Source organism: Dunckerocampus dactyliophorus, chromosome 7 (assembly GCF_027744805.1).
Source record: "Dunckerocampus dactyliophorus isolate RoL2022-P2 chromosome 7, RoL_Ddac_1.1, whole genome shotgun sequence".
NCBI classification, from domain to species: Eukaryota; Metazoa; Chordata; class Actinopteri; order Syngnathiformes; family Syngnathidae; genus Dunckerocampus; species Dunckerocampus dactyliophorus.
The window spans coordinates 29,310,289-29,329,761 of NC_072825.1; the positions used below are offsets into that span (position 1 = coordinate 29,310,289).

Consider the following 19,473-nt stretch of genomic DNA (forward strand, 5'->3'; position numbering starts at 1 on the left):
CTGATAAACAGCCTATTTCAGTTTAATTGTTGTTTTCAATCAATTACTTTTTCAAAATGCTTTTTGTCTCACCCCCCCTTCTTGTTTTTGCATATTGTAGCTCTACTTAAAACCTACTTAAAACTACTTAAATGTGCAAAATGCAAATTCTAGCAATTTTTCAACTGGTCTTAAGATTTTGATCAGGAATACAGTATATATTTCAAGAAAAAAGTGCCTCTCAGCTTTGTCATATAGGTGAAAAAACATTATTAATATCTACTTCATTCTTTGATTGTTTATTTCTAATTTTTGCTGTTTTGCAATTTTCCAAATATTTCAAGTTTCTTCTTAAAGAATCTTGGTAAATTTTCTTCTCGTAATATTATGATTTTATTCTCAGAATATTATGACGTTTTCCACAACCTAGGTCTGCAGGTCTATGATCGACTTTGTAGTCGTATCATCAGACCTGCGTCCGCATGTTCTGGACACGCAGGTGAAGAGATGGGCTGAGATGTCAAATGATCACCACCAGGTGATGAGTTGGATTAGATGGCAGGGGAGGATGCCGGACAGACCCGGGAGACCCAAACGTGTAGTGAGGGTGTGCTGGGAACGTTTGGCAGAGTCTCCTGTTCGTCGAGTCTTCAACTCTCATCTCCTGCAGAGCTTCGCCTGCATCCCGGGGGAGGACGAGGATATTGAGTCCGAATGGGCTCTATTCCGTGCCTCCATTGCTGAGGCAGCCGAGGTGGTCGGTGCCAGTCGTGGCGGCAAGCCCCGAACCCGATAGTGGACACCAGAAGTTAGGGCTGCCGTCAAGCTGAAGAAGGGGTCCTATCGAGCATGGATGGCTTGTGGGACTCCTGAAGCAGCTGATAGGTACCGGCAGGCCAAGCAGCACGAGGCTTCGGCGGTGGTCGAGGCAAAAACTCGGGTGTGAGAGGAGTTCGGTGAGGCCACTAAGCATGACTTTCAGTTGAAGAGGTTCTGGCAAACCGTCCGGCGCCTCAGAAAGGGGAAGCAGTGCCCGGTCCACACTGTTTACAGTGGGGATGGTGGCCTGCTGACCTCGACTATAGTTGGACGATGGAAGGAATAGGTTTAGACCCTTCTCAATCCCACTGACATACCTTCCATAGAGGAAGCAGAGTCTGAGGACATGAACGCGGACAGTTCCATCACCGTGGCTGATGTATCTGGGGTAGTCAAAACGTTCACCAGTGGCAAAGCTCCGACAGTTGCCCTGAATTCCTCAAGGCTCTGGATGTTGAGGGACTGTTTTGGCTGACACGTCTCTTCAACATTGCGTGGAAGTCGGGAAAAGTACCTCGGGATTGGCAGACCGGGGTGGTGGTCCCCCTTTTCAAGAAGGGTGATTGGAGGGTGTGTTCCAACTACAGGGGGGGTCACACTCCTCAGCCTCCCTGGGAAAGTCTATTACAGGGTGCTGGAGAGAAGGGTACGACCGTTAGTTGAACCTCGGCTACAGGAGGTGCAGTGTGGTTTTCAACCTGGTCGCGGAACACTGGACCAGCTCTACACCCTTGCAAGGGTACTGGACGGTACTTGGGAGTTTGCCCAACTGGTCTACATGTGCTTTGTGGACTTGGAAAAAGCATCGATCGTGTCCCTCACGGTGTTCTGTGGGGGGTGCCCCGGGAGTACGGGATTGGTGGCGCGCTACTACGTGCCATTCAGTCCTTGTACAACCGGAGCAGGAGCCTGGTTCGCATTGCCAGCAGTAAGTCAAGCCTGTTTCCGGTGAACGTTGGCCTCCGCCAAGGCTGCCCTTTGTCACTGATTCTGTTCATAATTTTCATGGACAGAATTTCAGCAGCCAAGGTGTCGAGGGAGTCCAGTTCAGTGGCCTTAGGATTTCGTCTCTATTGAGACTGCTGCCCCCGCGACCCGGGCCCGGATAAGCGGAGGAAAATGGATGGATGGATGGATATGACTTTATTCCCATAATGTTTTGACTTCATTCTCATAATATTAGTTTTTCTGCAACCTAATTTTCCAAAAAATTACAAATTTATTCATTGTTTTGTCTGTCATAATATGTACTCTGTATAGCAGGAGCACCGATGCTATTTACTTTTAAAAAACAATGTACTTTTTCTTTAATTTAATATCCTATTAAATCTCCTACCCAATATAGTAGACATAATAAGAGAAAACAAGACATAAGAGATAGAAAACCTGTTTACCACCCTCCAAATATGCTTTTTAACATTATTAGAGCCTTCTAGACATGAAATAACACCCCTATAGTCACCTTTACACTCCTATTACCCTATATAATAGACATAATAAGAGAAACTAAGAGACATAAGACACAGAAAACCTGTTTATGACCTTGTAAATCCGCTTTTTAGCATTAGAACCCTCTAGACCAGGGGTGCTCACACTTTTTTAAAATGACCAAGTCCCAAAGATCTACCCACTACTATAAATATAGAAAGTATATATATTTACTATATTTATTTTAATCAAATATGAGTATGTATTTATGTAGGTTATACATGTATATCAGGAGTGCACACACTTTCTCAGCATGCAAGTACAAATCAAAATGATCTACCTCTTTCTATAAAACATATAACATACACAAAATGTAACCAGTAAACTCTGAAATTCTATTGTAAATATGAATGATTAGTATTTCACATTCACATTTTCAAAGTTTACAGGTAATCAAAGTAGTTGCTATCATAATTCACTTCAATATGGAAATGAAGATAATTACATAACTGCTAAATAGTTGTGTACATAACCTGAGTACTGCTAATATGTCAGTCACATTAGCTACAGTATGTAACGTTCATAGGGCACACAGTTCATGTATTACATCCAGTTAGCATTTGCTATCAAACATTAGCCATATACAAGAATTTAAAATGATGATGCAAAAGTCAATGCAGCCAAAGTCAGGGCAACATATTGAAAAGGTTTCACTAATGAAACATTTTTAATTTCATCATGAAATAAAAGTTTAAGAAGCCAACGTGTAGAAAACACTGATTTCTGCAGGAGAGTTCATGACGCCAAGCAAAGCCAGTAAACAATACTTTTTTCCTACGTAGCGAGCCGCTACAAGTGAACAGATAACTTTAGTTCTAGATATAGACATCTTAGCACAGAGTTAGTTTGGCCATAATCACAATCATAAAGATGAAAGATGCATCTTCCTGTGTAGCTTGAAACGCTGCGGGGGAGCGAGCGTGAATCAGGAGCTGATTGATGTCATATGACAACTACAAAGTGACGTTTACGCGATCGACCCAAACTACCTTTGCGATCTACCGGTAGGTCGTGGTCGACGTAATGGCCACCCCTGATCTATAGACATTAGCACCCCTATAGTCACCTTTCCACTCCTATTACCCAATATAGTAGACATAATAAGCGAATAAGACATATAAGACATAGAAAACCTGCTTATGACCTTCTAAATATGTTTTTTTTTAACATTAGAGCCCTCTATACATGAAATAACACCCCTATAGTCACCTTTACACTCCTAATGCCCAATATAGTAAACATAATAAGAGAAAATAAGACATTTAAGACATAAATAAGACTCATGTACGTGTGTGTTGCAATAAATGTAGGGGCTGAGCTTGGTGTCAAAAATAGAGATTTCTAGGTGCGTATGAATTCCTTGTGGATTTCTGCCATTTGCTGGTGGCCCTGTAACGAAAACCCCCGCGAAAAGTGGGGATTTGCTGGACTTGACTCTGTCCCACTTTAGTTTCTGTATTTAAATGCTAAGAGACTTAGCATGCCGTCATATTCCAGCTTAAATACTGCAGTTAATATTTGAAGATTTAATTGTGGTGCTTCTGGCATGGCCCATAAGGCAGCTACTTGGTGGGCGTGTGTGACCTTTGAACTGTGACAGGTGACAGTGGGCGGTTACAAAACGGCGTGCGCCGCCCTCCCTCGAGCATGAAACGCTAGCATGTCAGCTGTGTGTTCGTCCGTGTGACGTGTGTCCGCGGCAGTGATGGACTCAGACGGGACAAAAAGTGCGGATTCATCACTCACTCTTGCCGGTTTGCAGACTGCGGTTGTAGCCCACAGGACTGAAGAATTCAAAGATGAAGACGGTCACAGCCACCACGGTCAGGCACATGACGAACATCATCACCCACACAGCCGGACTGTACGGCTCTTCAAAGGCACAAAAAAAACACACTTCATTAGCACACATACACAAATTGAAGAATATTCTTCTGGTGATTTTAAAATTGAAGCTTTTTTCTCATTAGAATACAACTTTTTTTTTAATATTATTTTGACTTTATTCTCATAAAATTACAGCTGTTTTTTTAAAAATCTCATAATTATGACTTTATTCCCATAATATTATAACTTTTTTCCGCAGCCTCATTTTCCAAAAAATTACAATTTTATTTTGTTGTTTGTTTGTCATAATATTACAACTTAAAAAAATAATAAATAAATAAATGCTATTAAAATTACATTATTTTCCCTCATAATATTACTCTACTCTATTACTCTACTCTATATTCTCGTAAAATTGCAGCGTTTTTCTCGTTACAATACAACTTTTTTTCTTAATATTTTGACTTTATTCTCATAAAATGACAGCTGTTTTTTTTTTATCTCATAATTCTGACTTTATTCCCATATTATAACTTTTTCCGCAGCCTCATTTTCCAAAAAAATGACAATTGTATTTTGTTTTGTTTGTTTCTCATAATATTACAACTTAATAAATAAATAAATAAATAAATAATAATAATAATAATAATAATAATAAATAACTGTATGCTACTAAAATGACATAATTTTTCCTTATAATATTACAAATATACTCTCGTAAAATTGCTTTTTTTTATTTAGCTTGTTTCTCGTTAGAATACAACTTTTTTCTCTTAATATTTTGACTTTGTCATAAAATTACAGCTGTTTTTAAAAACTAAATCTCGTAAGTATTACATTATGTTAGATTAGATTAGATTAGATATTACAAGTATATTCTTGTAAAACTGTTCCTTTTTTCCCCGTCAGAATACGACTACACATTCGATGAACTTTGTTTACATGAGATATCTGACATAAAAATAAATCACCTAGGAAAGCAGATGGTGAAACGGTTCCGTTGCTACGGGAGACCATGACACTGATCCCCGTTTCCACAAAAGGGACGGAGAAATCCACAACCTCTGACCTCTCCTCGTTGATGGTTAGCGAGCCGATGGCCATGTCGGCCCGCTTGTATACCACCTAAAAGGAATAAGGAAAGAAATATGATCATCTCACACTGGCTAATTAGCATTGGGCACCGTTTGTACGCCTGTACAATGTGCATATACGATATGGTACAAGTGCACAACACGTGTCTTCTCTGCATCTCCTTAGCATACCAAGTGAGCTCCTTCCTGCCACCCTGGAAAAGCGCTGTGTCGGCTGATTGTACGAGTGAAATGTTAATCTACATTAGACGTGGCACATCCACTCTTCACAGCAAATCAGCAGAAAAATGAAGCCAAGCGGAACGTCTGGATTACCTGATCAAAGAATGTCAGGCTTTGGAACATCTGATCAAAAAGCACACGCCTGTTTGTTTGGAGAAAACAACGCGCTCGGCCTTTTTTTTTTTTTTTTACGTGTGGAAATAGTTTTGATAGACAGCTCCTGCCACGGCCTCAAGTCACAAGTGATAAAAACATTTTGACAAGGAGCGGACGTCGGAATAAAAATGTGGATGAAGGAAGTACTGTCTCTATCCAGCACTAAATATTCACATCTTTGTGGACTTGCTTGAAATCAGTCATTATTTTTACACAGACGCGCTGTTTTAACAACATACTAAAAAAAAAAAGTTAAAGATCCTCAATATGGCAAGCACACGCTGCTGTTTTTAGTAAAGTACTCCATGAATGCTAGTCAAACAGCCTCTGCATGTGACAGGAGCACTCTGCTGTTTTTAAGAACCTACTGCAAAACCACCAATCAAAGATCCTCTATGTGACAGGATCACTGCTGTTTTTAAGGACCTACTGCAAAAAAACACTAGTCAAAGATCCTCTATATGACAAAAGTGTTTTGCTGTTTTTAAGAGTCCACTGCAAAAACACTAGTCAAAGATTCTCTATGCGACAGGATTACTGCTATTTTTAAGGAACTACTACTAAAAAGGTAGTCAAAAATCCTATATAAGACAGGATGGCCCTACTGCTTTTATAACCTACTACATAAACCATGTCAAACATCCTCTATATGGCATGAGTGTCCTGTTGATCTTAGTAATAAACACTAGTCAAAGATCCTCTATACGACGGGAGAACACTGCTGTTTTTAGTAACGTACTAGCTAAACGCTGATCAAAGATTCTGTGTATGTGACAGGAGCATTTTGCTGATTTTAGTAACCTACTACAAAAACACTAGTCAAAGATCCTCTGCATGTGACAAGAGTTCTCTGCCGTTTTTGATGATCTACTCCAAAATGACTAGTCAAAGATCCAAAATATGACAGGACTGATCTGCTGTTTATAAGGACCTACCAGAAAAAAAAAAAAAAAATCTAGTCAAAGATCCTATGAGACAGAAGCACTGTATTAAGGACCTACTCAAAAAACAATAGTCAAAGCTTGTCTATATGGCAAGAGCGCCTTGCTGTTTTTGGTAACCTACAATATAAACCATGTCAAAATCCTCTATACGGCAGGGGAACCCTGCTCTTTTTAAGAACCTACTGCAACAATGCTTGTCAAAGATCCTCTGTAGGAAAGGAGCGCCGGGCCAGTTGACAGACATAGTCTCTCCAACATGTCCTGGGTCTTCTCCGAGGCCGAACTTGCCCTGAACACCTCCCCAGGGAGGCGTTCCAGGAGGCACCCTGACCAGATGCCCGAGCCATCTCATTTGACTCCTCTCAATGCGGAGGAGCAGCACTTCTACTGCAAGTTTGTCCTGGATGACAGTGCTCCTCACCTTATCTCTATCTCACTTGTCCTTTCGGTCACTACCCAAAGCTCATGACCATAGGTGAGGGTAGGAACGTAGATGGACCGGTTAATTGAGAGCATTGCCTTTCGGCTCAGCTCCCTCTTCACCACGACAGGCTGATGCAGAATCTGCATCACTGCAGACGCCGCACCAATTCGCCTAGTAGTAACAGTAGTAGTAGTAGTAGTAGTCAAAGATCCTGTATGTGAAAAGAGTTCTCTGCTGTTTTTAAAGGCGTACTGCAAAAACGCTAGTCGAAAACCTTTATGCTGTTTTTAAGGGTCTACTGCAAAAATGCAAGTCAAAGATCCTCTGTATGTGACAAGAGTGCTGTACTGTTTTTAAGGATCTACTCCAAAAACACTAGCCAAAGATCCGATATACTCTTTGACAGGACTGATCTGCTGTTGTAGGTAATCTAAATCAAAGATCCTCTATGTGACAAGATCACTTTTCTGTTTTTAAGGACCTACTGCAAAAAAGCTGGTCAAAGATCTTATATAAGATTAAGATTGTATTAAGTATCTACTCTAAAAACAATAGTCAAAGATCCTAAATGGCAGGAGCACCCTGTTCTTTTTGGTAACATACTACATAAACGCCAGTCAAAAATCCTCTTTATGTGACAGGAGCGCTCTGCTGTTTTTAGTAACCTACTGCAACAACACTAGTCAAAGATCCTCCATATAATGGGTAGAGATTGAGATACAGTAGTGCCTTGGTTAACGTCATGAATCCGCTCCAGAAGGTCTGACTCAAACCAAAACGGACGCTAACCAAAGCAAATTTTCCCATAGAAAATAATGTAAATCCAATTCATCCCTTCTAGACACCCAAAAATGTTAACACAAAACGCATTTTATTGACAATAATTATAGTTTACATGCAGAAATGATGCAAAAATAATGTCAAATGGCAAATGAATGGACAACTTTTACCTAGTTTTCTTGGGGAAAAACACCCACAAAACCATTGATTAACAAAATAACACAAAATAAACACATTACCCTGCTGCGACCACAACTTGCTAAAATGTAACAAATAAATTAAAAGTAAATATCAGCATTCTAGAACCAGTAAACATGTACCTTGGGGAACACACAGTGATGTGGTGGAAGTGCGCCGGCAAGGATGCCTTATAACAGGGGTCACCAACACAGTGCCCGCGGGCACAAGGTAGCCCCCCACGACCACATGAGGTGCCCGCAAGCCTGCTTTTCATTCAGGTTTTCAGTTAATAATGTGAGAACACTAGAAAGAAAAGTACAGTAGACGCCCCTACAACGTAAATAATCCGTTCCGAGAACCTTTATGTTATAGGGTTTTTATGTTATACGAAGCGTAAAATACATGTAAATAGCCTAATCCGTTCAAAGGTCTTCCCAAGCTCACACCTTTGGCACTTCAGAATATTCAAAGTCCACCAAATATGGTGGGAAAATATAAGAAAACGTTAGCATAAACATAATACAGTAACATTCCAATATAAAATAAGGTAATAAATAAGATTACTGTACATTAATAAAACTGAAACACAAAACCAATCCTACCGTTCACGAGGTGTCTTGATCAGGAGCGCAAGTGGAAGCAGGAAGGAGGAGGAGGACTAGCCTGAGTCGAAACGCGACTCAAAGAGTCTAAGAGTCAGCTGGTCTCACAGACAAATGCTCACGCACTACATGATAATGCTGTGTGCAAAATTTTAATTTGTAACTTAATTGTTTAAGTTAGTTTGAGGGCGGCTACAAAGAGGAAGGAGGTTGAAGGGACAAGCCTGTCTCTCACACAAACTCACGTACGCGCTGTATGAGTCAGCCAATGAGATGAGAGCGTAGGCGATGCCCCGATAATCAGCCAATAAGATGAGAGCATAGGCGGTGCCCCGATAATCAGTCAAGGAGATGAGAGCGGAGGCGGTGCCCCGAAAAACAGCCAATGAGAGCGTGATGCATCACAAGGCGTCACCAAGTGTTAGTCTGAACTTGCACCAACTTGAGGCATTAATAAAGTTGAAAAATACTTGCACTGACTTGACGCTTTATCTTATATGGAATTTCTTCTGTATTACGATGCAAAAACTTTACATAAATTCTTTATGTTCAGTGGAATTTATGGAAAAGGAGGTTTATGTTATGCGAGGTACTACTGTATTCTGAAACATAAAATGTGAGTTGTGGATACCTGCATTTTGCGAATGTTTTGGTAAAACAAGCATATTTGATTTGTTTGGGTTGAAAAAAGGTATGAAAATCATTTCTACAAAAATGAGTAGCTCGTGGCCATTTTCATTTTCTAAAAGTAGCTCTCACAAGGAAAAACGTTGGTGACCCCTGCCTTATAAGGTGTCTGGTGGGTGACGTGTGCTATGTTTGACTCAGGATGCCACGAACATGCTACGGTAAGTTTGAACGGTGACGATAAAAACTATTATATAAGGTGATTATAGGGGTGTTATTTCAAGTCTAGAGGGCTCTAATAATGTTCAAAAGTGTATTTAGAAGATGATAAACAGGTTTCTATGTCTATATTTTTTTTATTTTGGCTTTATTATGTCTACTATGCTGGGTAATAAGAGTTTAAAGGTGACTATAGGGTTAATTTGGTCTAACATTCATACATTCTAAACAGTTCTTTTTACAAACCAGAGTTGGCTAGCTTTTTTAACATGACACGTCACAGGAACATCACGTGGTCTGTATAAAGAACTGTTTAGAATGACTATAGGGTGTTATTTCATGCCTAGAGGTCTCTAATAATGTTATAAATGTGTATTTAGAAGGTCAGAAACTGGTTTTCTATTACTTATATGTCTTATTTTCTCTCATAATGTCTACTATATTTGGTAATAGGAGTCTAAAGGTGACTATAGGAGTGTTATTTCATGTCTAGATGGTTCTAAAAATGTTAAAAAAGCACATTTAGAAGGTGGGAAACAGGATTTCTATGTCTTATATATCTTACTTTCTTTTATTATGTTTACTAGTGTAAAGGTGACTATAGGGGTGTTATTTCATGTCTAGAGAGCTCAAATAATGTTAAAAAGCTTATTTAGAAGGTCACAAACAAGTTTTCTATGTCATATATGTCATCCATCCGTCCGTTTTCTATCCTCATTTGGGTCGCGCGGGTATGCTGGAGCCTATCCCAGCTGACTTTGGGCGAGAGGCGGGGTACACCCTGGACTGGTGGCTAGCCAATGGCAGGGCACATATAGACAAACAACCATTCACACTCACATCCATACTATTTAGTCACCATTTAACCTAACATGCATGTTTTTTGGAATGCGGACCTGGAACCCAGATCTTCCCAATCATCTGACTGTGTGGTCAACATGTTAACCACTCAGCCATGGTGCGGCCCCATATATGTCATATTTTCTTTTATTGTGTTTACTGTTTTGGGTAATACGAGTGTAAAGCTGACTATAGGGGTGTTATTTAATGTCTAGAGGGCTCTAATAATGTTAAAAAGCCTATTTAGAGGGCAAACGCAAGCCAAGGCAACCAAAATGTTAACCGAAATGTTAACCGCAGCAGACGTTAACGCAGGTGCCACTGTATTATGTTGGCTTGTTGGTCATGTGACGGTGACATCATTGTTTTCAAATAGCAGCGGATTTGGTTGTCTACACATAAAACGACAAGCCGGCGTTGTCAGATGTTTGGAAGCCGTTTTTAAAAAATACCGTGTCAGGGCACCCAGAACGCCGTTTCCGTGTGGACGAAAGGCTGAAACCACAAAATAAGGAAAAGGTTTCCATATGGATGGCCCCTTAGTGGGTGTAAGCTTATTTCTCAGCCTTCTTATTTTTTTACTTTCACTTTCAGAACAATGTCAATGAAAAAGGTATTTTAAACTTTCCGCAGATCTGTCCACCTTGTCCTTCCTTTGTGTGGTTCCTGATAGGGCATCACAAAGCATATAGAAAGCAAATATCAAGGACGGATCAAACTCGCCAGAAGGTCTGCGCCAACGTTTAGTTAGATCAACACGCTGGGTCGTGTTTGCAGGAGCGTGTGTTTACCATCATGCTTGTCCATCTAATTAGAGTAACTGTCTGCTTTCGCTCTCTCTCTCTCTCTCTCTCGGTGTCTTCTTGTCTTTAATGTCACCCAGGAGGCTGAGGAATGTTACCATACGGCTTACTGACAGAAAATTCAGCACAAACAAGCCGAGGCAAATGAAACTCGCCTCGCCAATCATGCCGTTCCAAACCCCGTCGATCTTCTTGCCGTGCTTCCCGTTGGTCACGAGGTAGAGGTCGTAAGTAAAGCCCACGATCTTGGCCAATCTCTTGAGGATGTCGATGCAGAAGCCCTTGCAGCATTGCTTCCTGGGAGTCACGCCCTCATGGTTGGTGCTGGAAGGACAGTGGAAAAAGGAAAGGTTTCAAGGAAGGGAGATGAAATGAAAGTGAGCTGACAGGTTTGATGGAGCTCTGTTGGATAGGTGCTGTCGTGCCTTCAGGGGCTGATGGACTAGAAAGCTTCACTCTGGTCATGTGTGATTCCAAAACCTCTGAGTCATTCCTCTGATCCCCTCGAGAGAAGCCTGATATTGATTATGGTCAAGCACAGTTTGGGGTGGGGGGATGATTGATGTCGGAAGACATCTTGACGGCTCAGGAAGGTCTCATCATAACGGAAAAGGCAGCACGCCAAGGATGCAGCTAACCAATACAACACAATCCACTTCATGAGGCTCTTCAACCCTCCGTTTTTTCGGATTTGAAATATATATATATATATATATATATATATATACACACACACACACACACACACATATACAGTATATATATCGTCCGTCATCGTCACTTTGCACTTCAAATTCTGTAGTTTCACTCGATAATATCCTTACATCCATCCATCCATCTTCTATGCCGCTTATCCTCACTAGGGTTGCAGAGGTATGCTGGAGCCTATCCCAGCTGACTCTGGGCGAGAGGCGGGGTACACTTCCTGAATAAATCAAGCCATTTCTTGATTGAATACAGCCTATTATTGAGCAAACTTGAGCAAATGTTACATATTTATTGCCTGCATGAAGAATTTTCAAGCATAAAAATGGTTGAATGAAGTAAAATACAAATATAAGACATTCAGAAGACACACTGAAAGATGTTGTGATGAAATGTAGTATTCTACACTGGTCACTAGGTGGCAGTAATCTTAGTGTAATGTTGGGTGAGACACACAAGCACCAGACTTGACTGGTGGAACAACAGGCTTTCATTTCAGCTTTGAATTATCTCACAACAGACACAATCATCCCTAATAAAAACACAGCCTTCTATTGTGGCCGCAACCCACACCACACTAAAACTCAACTCTGAACCCCTGACATCACTTCCTGTCGCCTCGCTTTCTTATTTATCAGTCTTATTTATGTCTTATATGTCTTACTTTCTCTCATTATGTCTACTATTTTGGGTAATAGGAGTGCAAAGGTGACTATACAGTAGGGGTGTTATTTCATGTCTAGAGGGCTCTAATAATGCTAAAACGTGTCATTAAAAGGTCATAAACAGGTTTTCTGTGACTTATGTCTTATTTTCTGTTATTATGTCCACTATATTGTGTAGTGAGAGTGTAAAGGGGTGTTATTTAATGTCTAGAGGCCTCTAATAATTGTAACAAGTATGTTTGAAAGGTGGTAAACAGGTTATCTATGTTTCATTTTCACTTATTATGTCTACTACATTGGGTAATAAGAGTGTAAAGGTGACTATAGGGGTGGTATTTCATGTGTGGAGGGCTCTTATAATGTTAAAAAGGGTATTTTGGAGGTGGTAAACAGGTTTTCTATGCTCTACTACCAAAGTATTCCATTTATAAATAAGGAATCCTACTTTGTGGAATTTCATCTACCACGGCCGGGTCTGGAACCAATTAACCACCATCAATGATGGATTAACGTATTTCCTCCATTGAAAATATTAGTTTAACTTTTGCCATTTTCAATACAAAGATGTTGGTTAAATAATACAATTAATTAACTGTGATATTAACTGTGATGTAAGGCATCAACACGTACCTGCAATACCAGCAACTGTTTTTAATCATAAAACATATCTATATTTGATGACCTCCTTGGGTGGCTGCTCAGTTTTCCTTCAGGTGTTTTTCTTCAACTCTGGACTGTGCCAGTATGCGCCTCAAAATGTTGGCTAAAAGTCTGAGTTGCTCAACCACTGAACCGTTCAAATTCCAAATGTATTAAAATAAAAATATTCTGCAGTTTTTCACAGATTCAAAGAGTCTGTGAGATGCTTTGTTTAAAATAATAAGGATCAAGAATTAAAGCACACTTCCAACCCTCTAAATAAAGCCTTGTTCAGAACAGCTGGCTTTAGAGGGTGCTGTCCTGTCTCATACGAATGAGCCATTTTTCACACAGTCCCCCTATTGCAGGGTTGGCAACCTTTACCATCAAAAGAGCCATTTTGCCTCCCCTCTCAGTAAAAAAAAATAATCGGGAGCCACAAAACATTACACAACTTATAAAGTTGTTCCAACCACAAAATTAATCAACGGAAAGTGCGCCTACACTTGTAGGCTTACTTTGAAAACATTGAAACACTTAACTCTATAAGTCTTACTGAGTGGTTCCAATATTGGTGTAAAATTCAAACAAAATGTAGCCAACTTGAAGATAAAGTCCATCAGAGTTCACATAGTATCTGCATATCAGCGTGTTTTTTTCCAATAAATTGTCATCAGTAACCATTCTATTGTCCTCTTTGCAAAGAGATACATTATTTCATTTTCTCAATAATGTCCTGTTTATTTTTTTAATTAAGAGAATAGATGCGCTGATATTTTCATGAACGATTCTTTTATTTATCCTCCATTTGCAAATGGCTTCCCATCTCATGTGCAGCCCAGTGGCAACTGTCTCGCTAAATCTAGCGATTTTCAAACCCTCTTGGTGATTTATTTTCTCAAAAGCGACTAGCGACAATTGCAAAGACTTCTCCTGACGACGCTGAGAGATTTGTCTAGTATTTGGAGACGTGAAAGCGAAAGCACATATTGTTCTGAGCGGTGAGTGCGCAGCCAGCTGCAGAAGCACACTATCTGCCTCTCCTGGAGTCACCACCTCGGCGATTAGCGTGTCACGGGCTCCAAGCACGTAGCTACTGCACGCTTCTAGCTATAAAACATATTTCTATGGTCTTGTTAAATTGTTTTATTTTACTGCGCCGTAACTTGCTTCAGACTCAACTCAAAACTCCCTCACCCTTTTTCTCTCCCGCACAGTCAGACTCACTGCATTACCTAGCCTTTGTCCCCCTCCCTTGCTCGTCCCATCAGCAGTCAGAACGCAGTCCAGATGTGTTCATGGACTTGGTGAATCGCGGTGAATCGGATATTTCACATTATTTCCCTTACTTCAGTGTTGAAAAAAATCATCGCGTTTGCAAAGGGAGCCGCATCAAGGAGACTGAAGAGTCGCATGCGGTTCCGGAGCCGCGGTTTGCCGACCCCTGCCCTATACAGTTTATGGCGGTTAATAGGTTTCGGACACGACCGTGATACCTGAATTTCTGCGAAGTAGAGGATTCCTCATTTATAAAAGGAATATTTTGGTAGTTAGAGGATAGAAAACCTGTTTACCACCTTCTAAATACCGTTTGGACATTATTAGAGCCCTCTAGACATGAAATAACACCCCTGTGGTTACTTTTACAATCCTATTGCCCAATATGGTAGACGTAATAAGAAAAAATAAGACATAACATAGAGAAAACCTGTATGACCTTCTAAATATCCATCTATTCATTTTCCTCCACTTATCCGGGTCCGGGTCGCGGGGGCAGCAGTCTCAGTAAAACTGCCCAGTCCCCGGCCACCTCTTCCAGTTCCACCCATGAGGACACCAAGGCGTTCCCAGGCCAACTGTGAGACATAATCCCTCCAGCGTGTCCTAGGTCTTCCCCGGCTGGGCATGCCCGGAACATCACACCAGGGAGGCGTCTGGGAGGCATCCGGACTAGATGCCCAAGCCACCTCAACTGGCTCCTCTCCATGTGAAAGAGCAGTGGCTGTACTCGGAGCCCCTCCTGGATGAGTTCCTCACAATATGTCTTAGGGTGAGTTCAGCCACCCTAAAGAGGAAACTCACTTCAGCCTCTTGTATCCGCAATCTCGTTATTTCGGTCATGACCCAAAGCTCAAGAGCATAGGTGAGGGTGGTAACATAGATCGACCGGTAAATTGAGAGCTTTGCCTTCCGGCTCAGCTCTCTCTCCACCACGACCGCATTACTGCAGACGCTTTGCCGATCCGCGTGTCGACGTCACGCTCCAACCTTCCCTCACTCGTGAACAAGACCCCGACATCCTTGAACTCCACCTGGGGCAGGACCGGAGGGTGCAATCCACCCTTTTCCGACTGAGAACCCTGGCCTCGGATTTGGAGGTGCTGAGTCTCATCCCAGAAGCTTCACAATCAGCTGCAAACCACCCCAGTAAATGCTGAAGGTCACAGCCCGATGAGGCCATCAGGACCACATTGTCTGCAAATAGCAGAGACGAGATCCTACAGCCCCAGAACTGGACTCCCTTGACGCCTAGAAATTCTGTCCATGAAAATTCTGAACATAATCGGTGACAAAAAGCAGCCTTGGCGTAGGCCAACGTTCACCGGAAGCATGCTGGATTTACTGCTGGAAATGCGAACTAGGCTCATGCTCCGGTTGTACAAGGACTGAATGGCACGTAATAGCACGCCACCAATCCTGTACTCCCGGAGCACCCCTCACAGGACACCATGAGGGACACGGTCGAATGCCTTTTCCAAGTCTACAAAGCAAATGTAGATTGTTTGGGTGCAAAGCTGGTCCAGTGTTCCACGACCGGGACGAAAACCACATTGCACCTCCTGTAGCCCCTCATGGTGGAATACACCCTCCGGTCACCATCCTTTAAAAGGGGGACCACCACCTTGGTCTGCAAATCCTGCAGTACTGTTCCAGAGACAGTCCCTCAACATCCAGAGCCTTGAGGAATTAAGGGCGAAACTCGAAACCCCGGAGCTTTGCCATGGGGAGCGATTTGACTACCCCAGATACCTCAGCCACGTTGATGGAACTGTCCGCACTTGTGTCCTCAGACTTTGCTTCCTTTATGGAAGGTATGTTAGTGAGATTGAGAAGGGTCTCAAAGTATACCTTGAACCGTCCGACTCTCTCCTCAGTCGAGGTCAGCAGGCTTTGGTCCCCACTATAAACAGTGTGGAGCGGGCACTGCTTCCCCTTTCTGAGGCGTTTTGCCAGAACCTCTTCGAGGCCGACCCAAAGTCGTGCCCCATAGCCTCACCGAACTCCTCCCACACCAGAGTTTTTGCCTCGACCACCGGCAAAGACGTGTACCGCTTGGCCTGCCGGTACCTGTCTGCTGGCTCAGGAGTCCCACAACGCATCCATGCTCAATTCAGCTTGACGGCAGCCCTGACCTCTGATGTCCTCCATTGGGTTTGGGACTTGCTCAGCCCCTCCCTTCACGCGTGTGTACAGAACATGCGGACGCAGGTCTGATGATACTACACTACTACAAAGTCAATCATAGACCTGCGGCCTAGGGTGTCCTGGTGCCAAGTGCATGGTGTTCATTATTGACAAACTGTGGTTTGCACAGAAGTAAAATAACATCACAATGTATGGGTTCACCTCGGGGAGGCAGTTCCTCCCATGGGCGTTGAAGCCTCCCAGTAGAACTCCGGAGTCACCAGCTGGGATGCTCTCCAGCACCCCTCTGATGGACTTCAAGAAGACTGGGTACTCTGAACTGCCGTTTGGCGTGGATGCACAAACGTCAGTCAGGACCCTTTCCCCTACCCGAAGGCGTAGGGAAATGACTCTCTCGTTCACCCGGGATGACTCCAACGCAGAAACAATGAGTCGAGGGGCTATTAATAAGCCCACACCAGCAAGCCACCTCTCCCCTGCAGCAACTCCAGAGTAGGATTTTACAAGGTCCAAGCCCCTCTCAAGGAGTTTGGTTCCAGAATTCAAATTCTAGGTCGAGGTGAGTCCAACTATGTCCAGTCGCAATGTCTCAACCTCTCGCACAAGTTCAGGCTCCTTCCGCACCAGAGAAGTGACATCCCACTTCCAAAGAACCAGACTTGGCTGCAAAAGACCAGCTCGCCTAGGCGGCCACCCTCAACCGCCACCCTCAACCGCCACCCAAAACACATTGCACGGGACCCTTAAGCTTTCCCTCGTAGGTGGCAGGTAGGGTCTTCTCAATCAGTCTTAGTCTGGCCCGTCACCTAGGACCTGTTTGCCTTGGGAGACCCAACCAGTGGCATCTCGCCCGATACAAAATAGCTCCAAGTAACAGTCGGGCACTCAAACCGTGGTGATTAATGGAGGAGCCTTCTAAATTGACTTCTTAAAATTATTAGAGCCCTCTAGACATGAAATAACCTTTACACTCCTATAGAGTAGAGTAGACATAATAAGAGAAAATAACACAAGACTCCTTGTCGTGAGTTGCTGTTGCGGAGCGATGGTGACCTGCGTGGTGGGCGGACAGGAAGTGACATCAGGGGCTCAGATTTGAGTTTTTTTTGGCATGGATTACAGATGCAACAGTAGCCCATGTTAGGGATTATTGTTACTGTTGTGAAATCATTCAAAGCTGCAATAAAAGACTGTAGTTAGGCGGATCAAGTCTGTAGTTTATGTGTCAGTAACATTACTGACACTTATTGATCAGTGTAGATAGAATACTACATATCATCACAGCGTCTTTGAATGTGTCTTCTGAATGCTTCATATTTGTATTTTATTTCATTCAGACATTTTTGTGCTTGAAAATGCTTAATTTAGTATGTATAATTTCCTTCAATGTGTTTGACTAATAATAGGCCGTATTCAATCAGAATCAAAAGAATGATTTATTAATGAATATATTTTGGATAAAGCGTAAAGTGATGAGGATGACTCTACTTCCTAAAGCAGTCTGAAGTCACGACATTACAGACCTCAGTCTTGGGGGAGCAGACGGAGCTCCCACCCAAGGACTGGCTAAAAATCATAAATAAAATGAATCCTCGTTGCCATGATGTTGTCCTCTATGGCTGGCAAATACTGTATGTGTGACAATCTATGCATCCAACAACACTGCACCTCTGCGTAGCTTCTGGCTTTGACATGAAAGTGGTTAGGTGTCGGCGCTTGCGCAGAAAGAGAATGACGGTGGGTCTTCGCCCAGGGAGCTCTCTCAAGTTCTAAGTGGATGGAAAACTTGTGTGTGGGATGTCTTATGTAAATTAGACACTCCAACAGCTTGCCGCAATAGACATTTTCTGACCCGAACATAAAAATGACTTAGTCGTGTAATATCACACTTGATGGTTGGGCAGCCACTCCAGAGACCCAAATAGGTGTACACAAGCAATTAAAAGTCCATTTGCATTAATATGTCTACTTAACTTTTAGATTTTTATTTTTTTAAAGATCAAAGCAGTTTCATGCAAAGGCATCAAACCTGGCGTTGAGCGGCCGCCTGCACGGTACCGAGTCCCGGATGCAAGTCCCTGATGCGGGGTCTGCCAGCTCCACAATGACAAATGGTCTTTCCTCCAGAGTGACTACACGCAGGTGCTGGGCATCATCTGGAGGTTTCAGAAAAGACCCGTAGCGGGACCAGGCTGGGTGTCGCAACCTCAGCACGCCGTTCTCCCACCAGCCTACCTGGGAAGACAGATGGGCGCAGTCAAACAGAGTTGCAATTGCACATTATTCATGCTAGAATGATGCTGATGCCAGCAACTCATACAGTGGTTGGTACAGATACTGACCGGCATAACCCTTAAAAATCATTAAAGCTGTTACACAAAACCTAAGCATTTTTATCTTTTACATTTCGCTCACTTATGGTACCAAAAATGAACCAAACCGTGCAGTGATAGGAAACTCCAATCCTTTAACTTTCACTCGAGTTCTTATGAATCACTCAGTGAAGTTAATCAGGTGCTCTAGTCACTATTACACAAAGCAGAAACTCGCACTTGCACAATAAGTTCAGCAGCTGAGCTGTAGATGACGTGAGTCAGTGAAACTCCAGTCTTTGTTGATTACTCGGGAGTTGGTGAAATTTGAGCCTTTGTCAAGTACCTTGAGTGCGTTAAATGTGAGTCTTCATCGAGTACCCATTAATCAATGATGCACAAACCTTTGTCAAGCACCTGCAAGGCGGGGAAACTCAAGTCTTTGTTCATTATTTGTGAGTCAATGACATTCGAGCCTTTGTCAAGTCGAGCAACTGTGAAATAGTGAAATTTGAGTCTTCAACGAGCACCAGTGAGCCAGTGAAATTCGAGACTTCGTACTCTGTGAGTCTAGTCTTCGTCGAGTACCTGAGCCTTCAAAGGGCAAGTCGGGGAAACTCAAGTCTTCGCTGATTACTTGTGAGTTGGGCGAGTCAGTAAAATTCTAGTCTTTGTCAAGTACCCGTGAGTCAGTGAAATTTGATCCTTTGTCAAATATCCAT

General features: G+C 42.4%; 1 protein-coding gene across 2 annotated transcripts in view; it reads right to left on the reverse strand.

Moving 5' to 3' along the window:
- LOC129185705 (glutamate receptor ionotropic, NMDA 2D) overlaps positions 1-19,473 on the reverse strand; it is a 174,952-nt gene that overhangs the window by 46,368 nt on the left and 109,111 nt on the right. For both annotated transcript variants that reach the window (XM_054783085.1, XM_054783084.1), the window contains exons 7-10: positions 18,469-18,674; positions 11,160-11,328; positions 5,085-5,238; positions 4,033-4,158 (exon numbers count right to left, since the gene is read on the reverse strand). In XM_054783085.1, the coding sequence (XP_054639060.1) occupies positions 4,033-4,158; positions 5,085-5,238; positions 11,160-11,328; positions 18,469-18,674 (655 nt within the window). The remainder of the gene's footprint in view (positions 1-4,032; positions 4,159-5,084; positions 5,239-11,159; positions 11,329-18,468; positions 18,675-19,473) is intronic.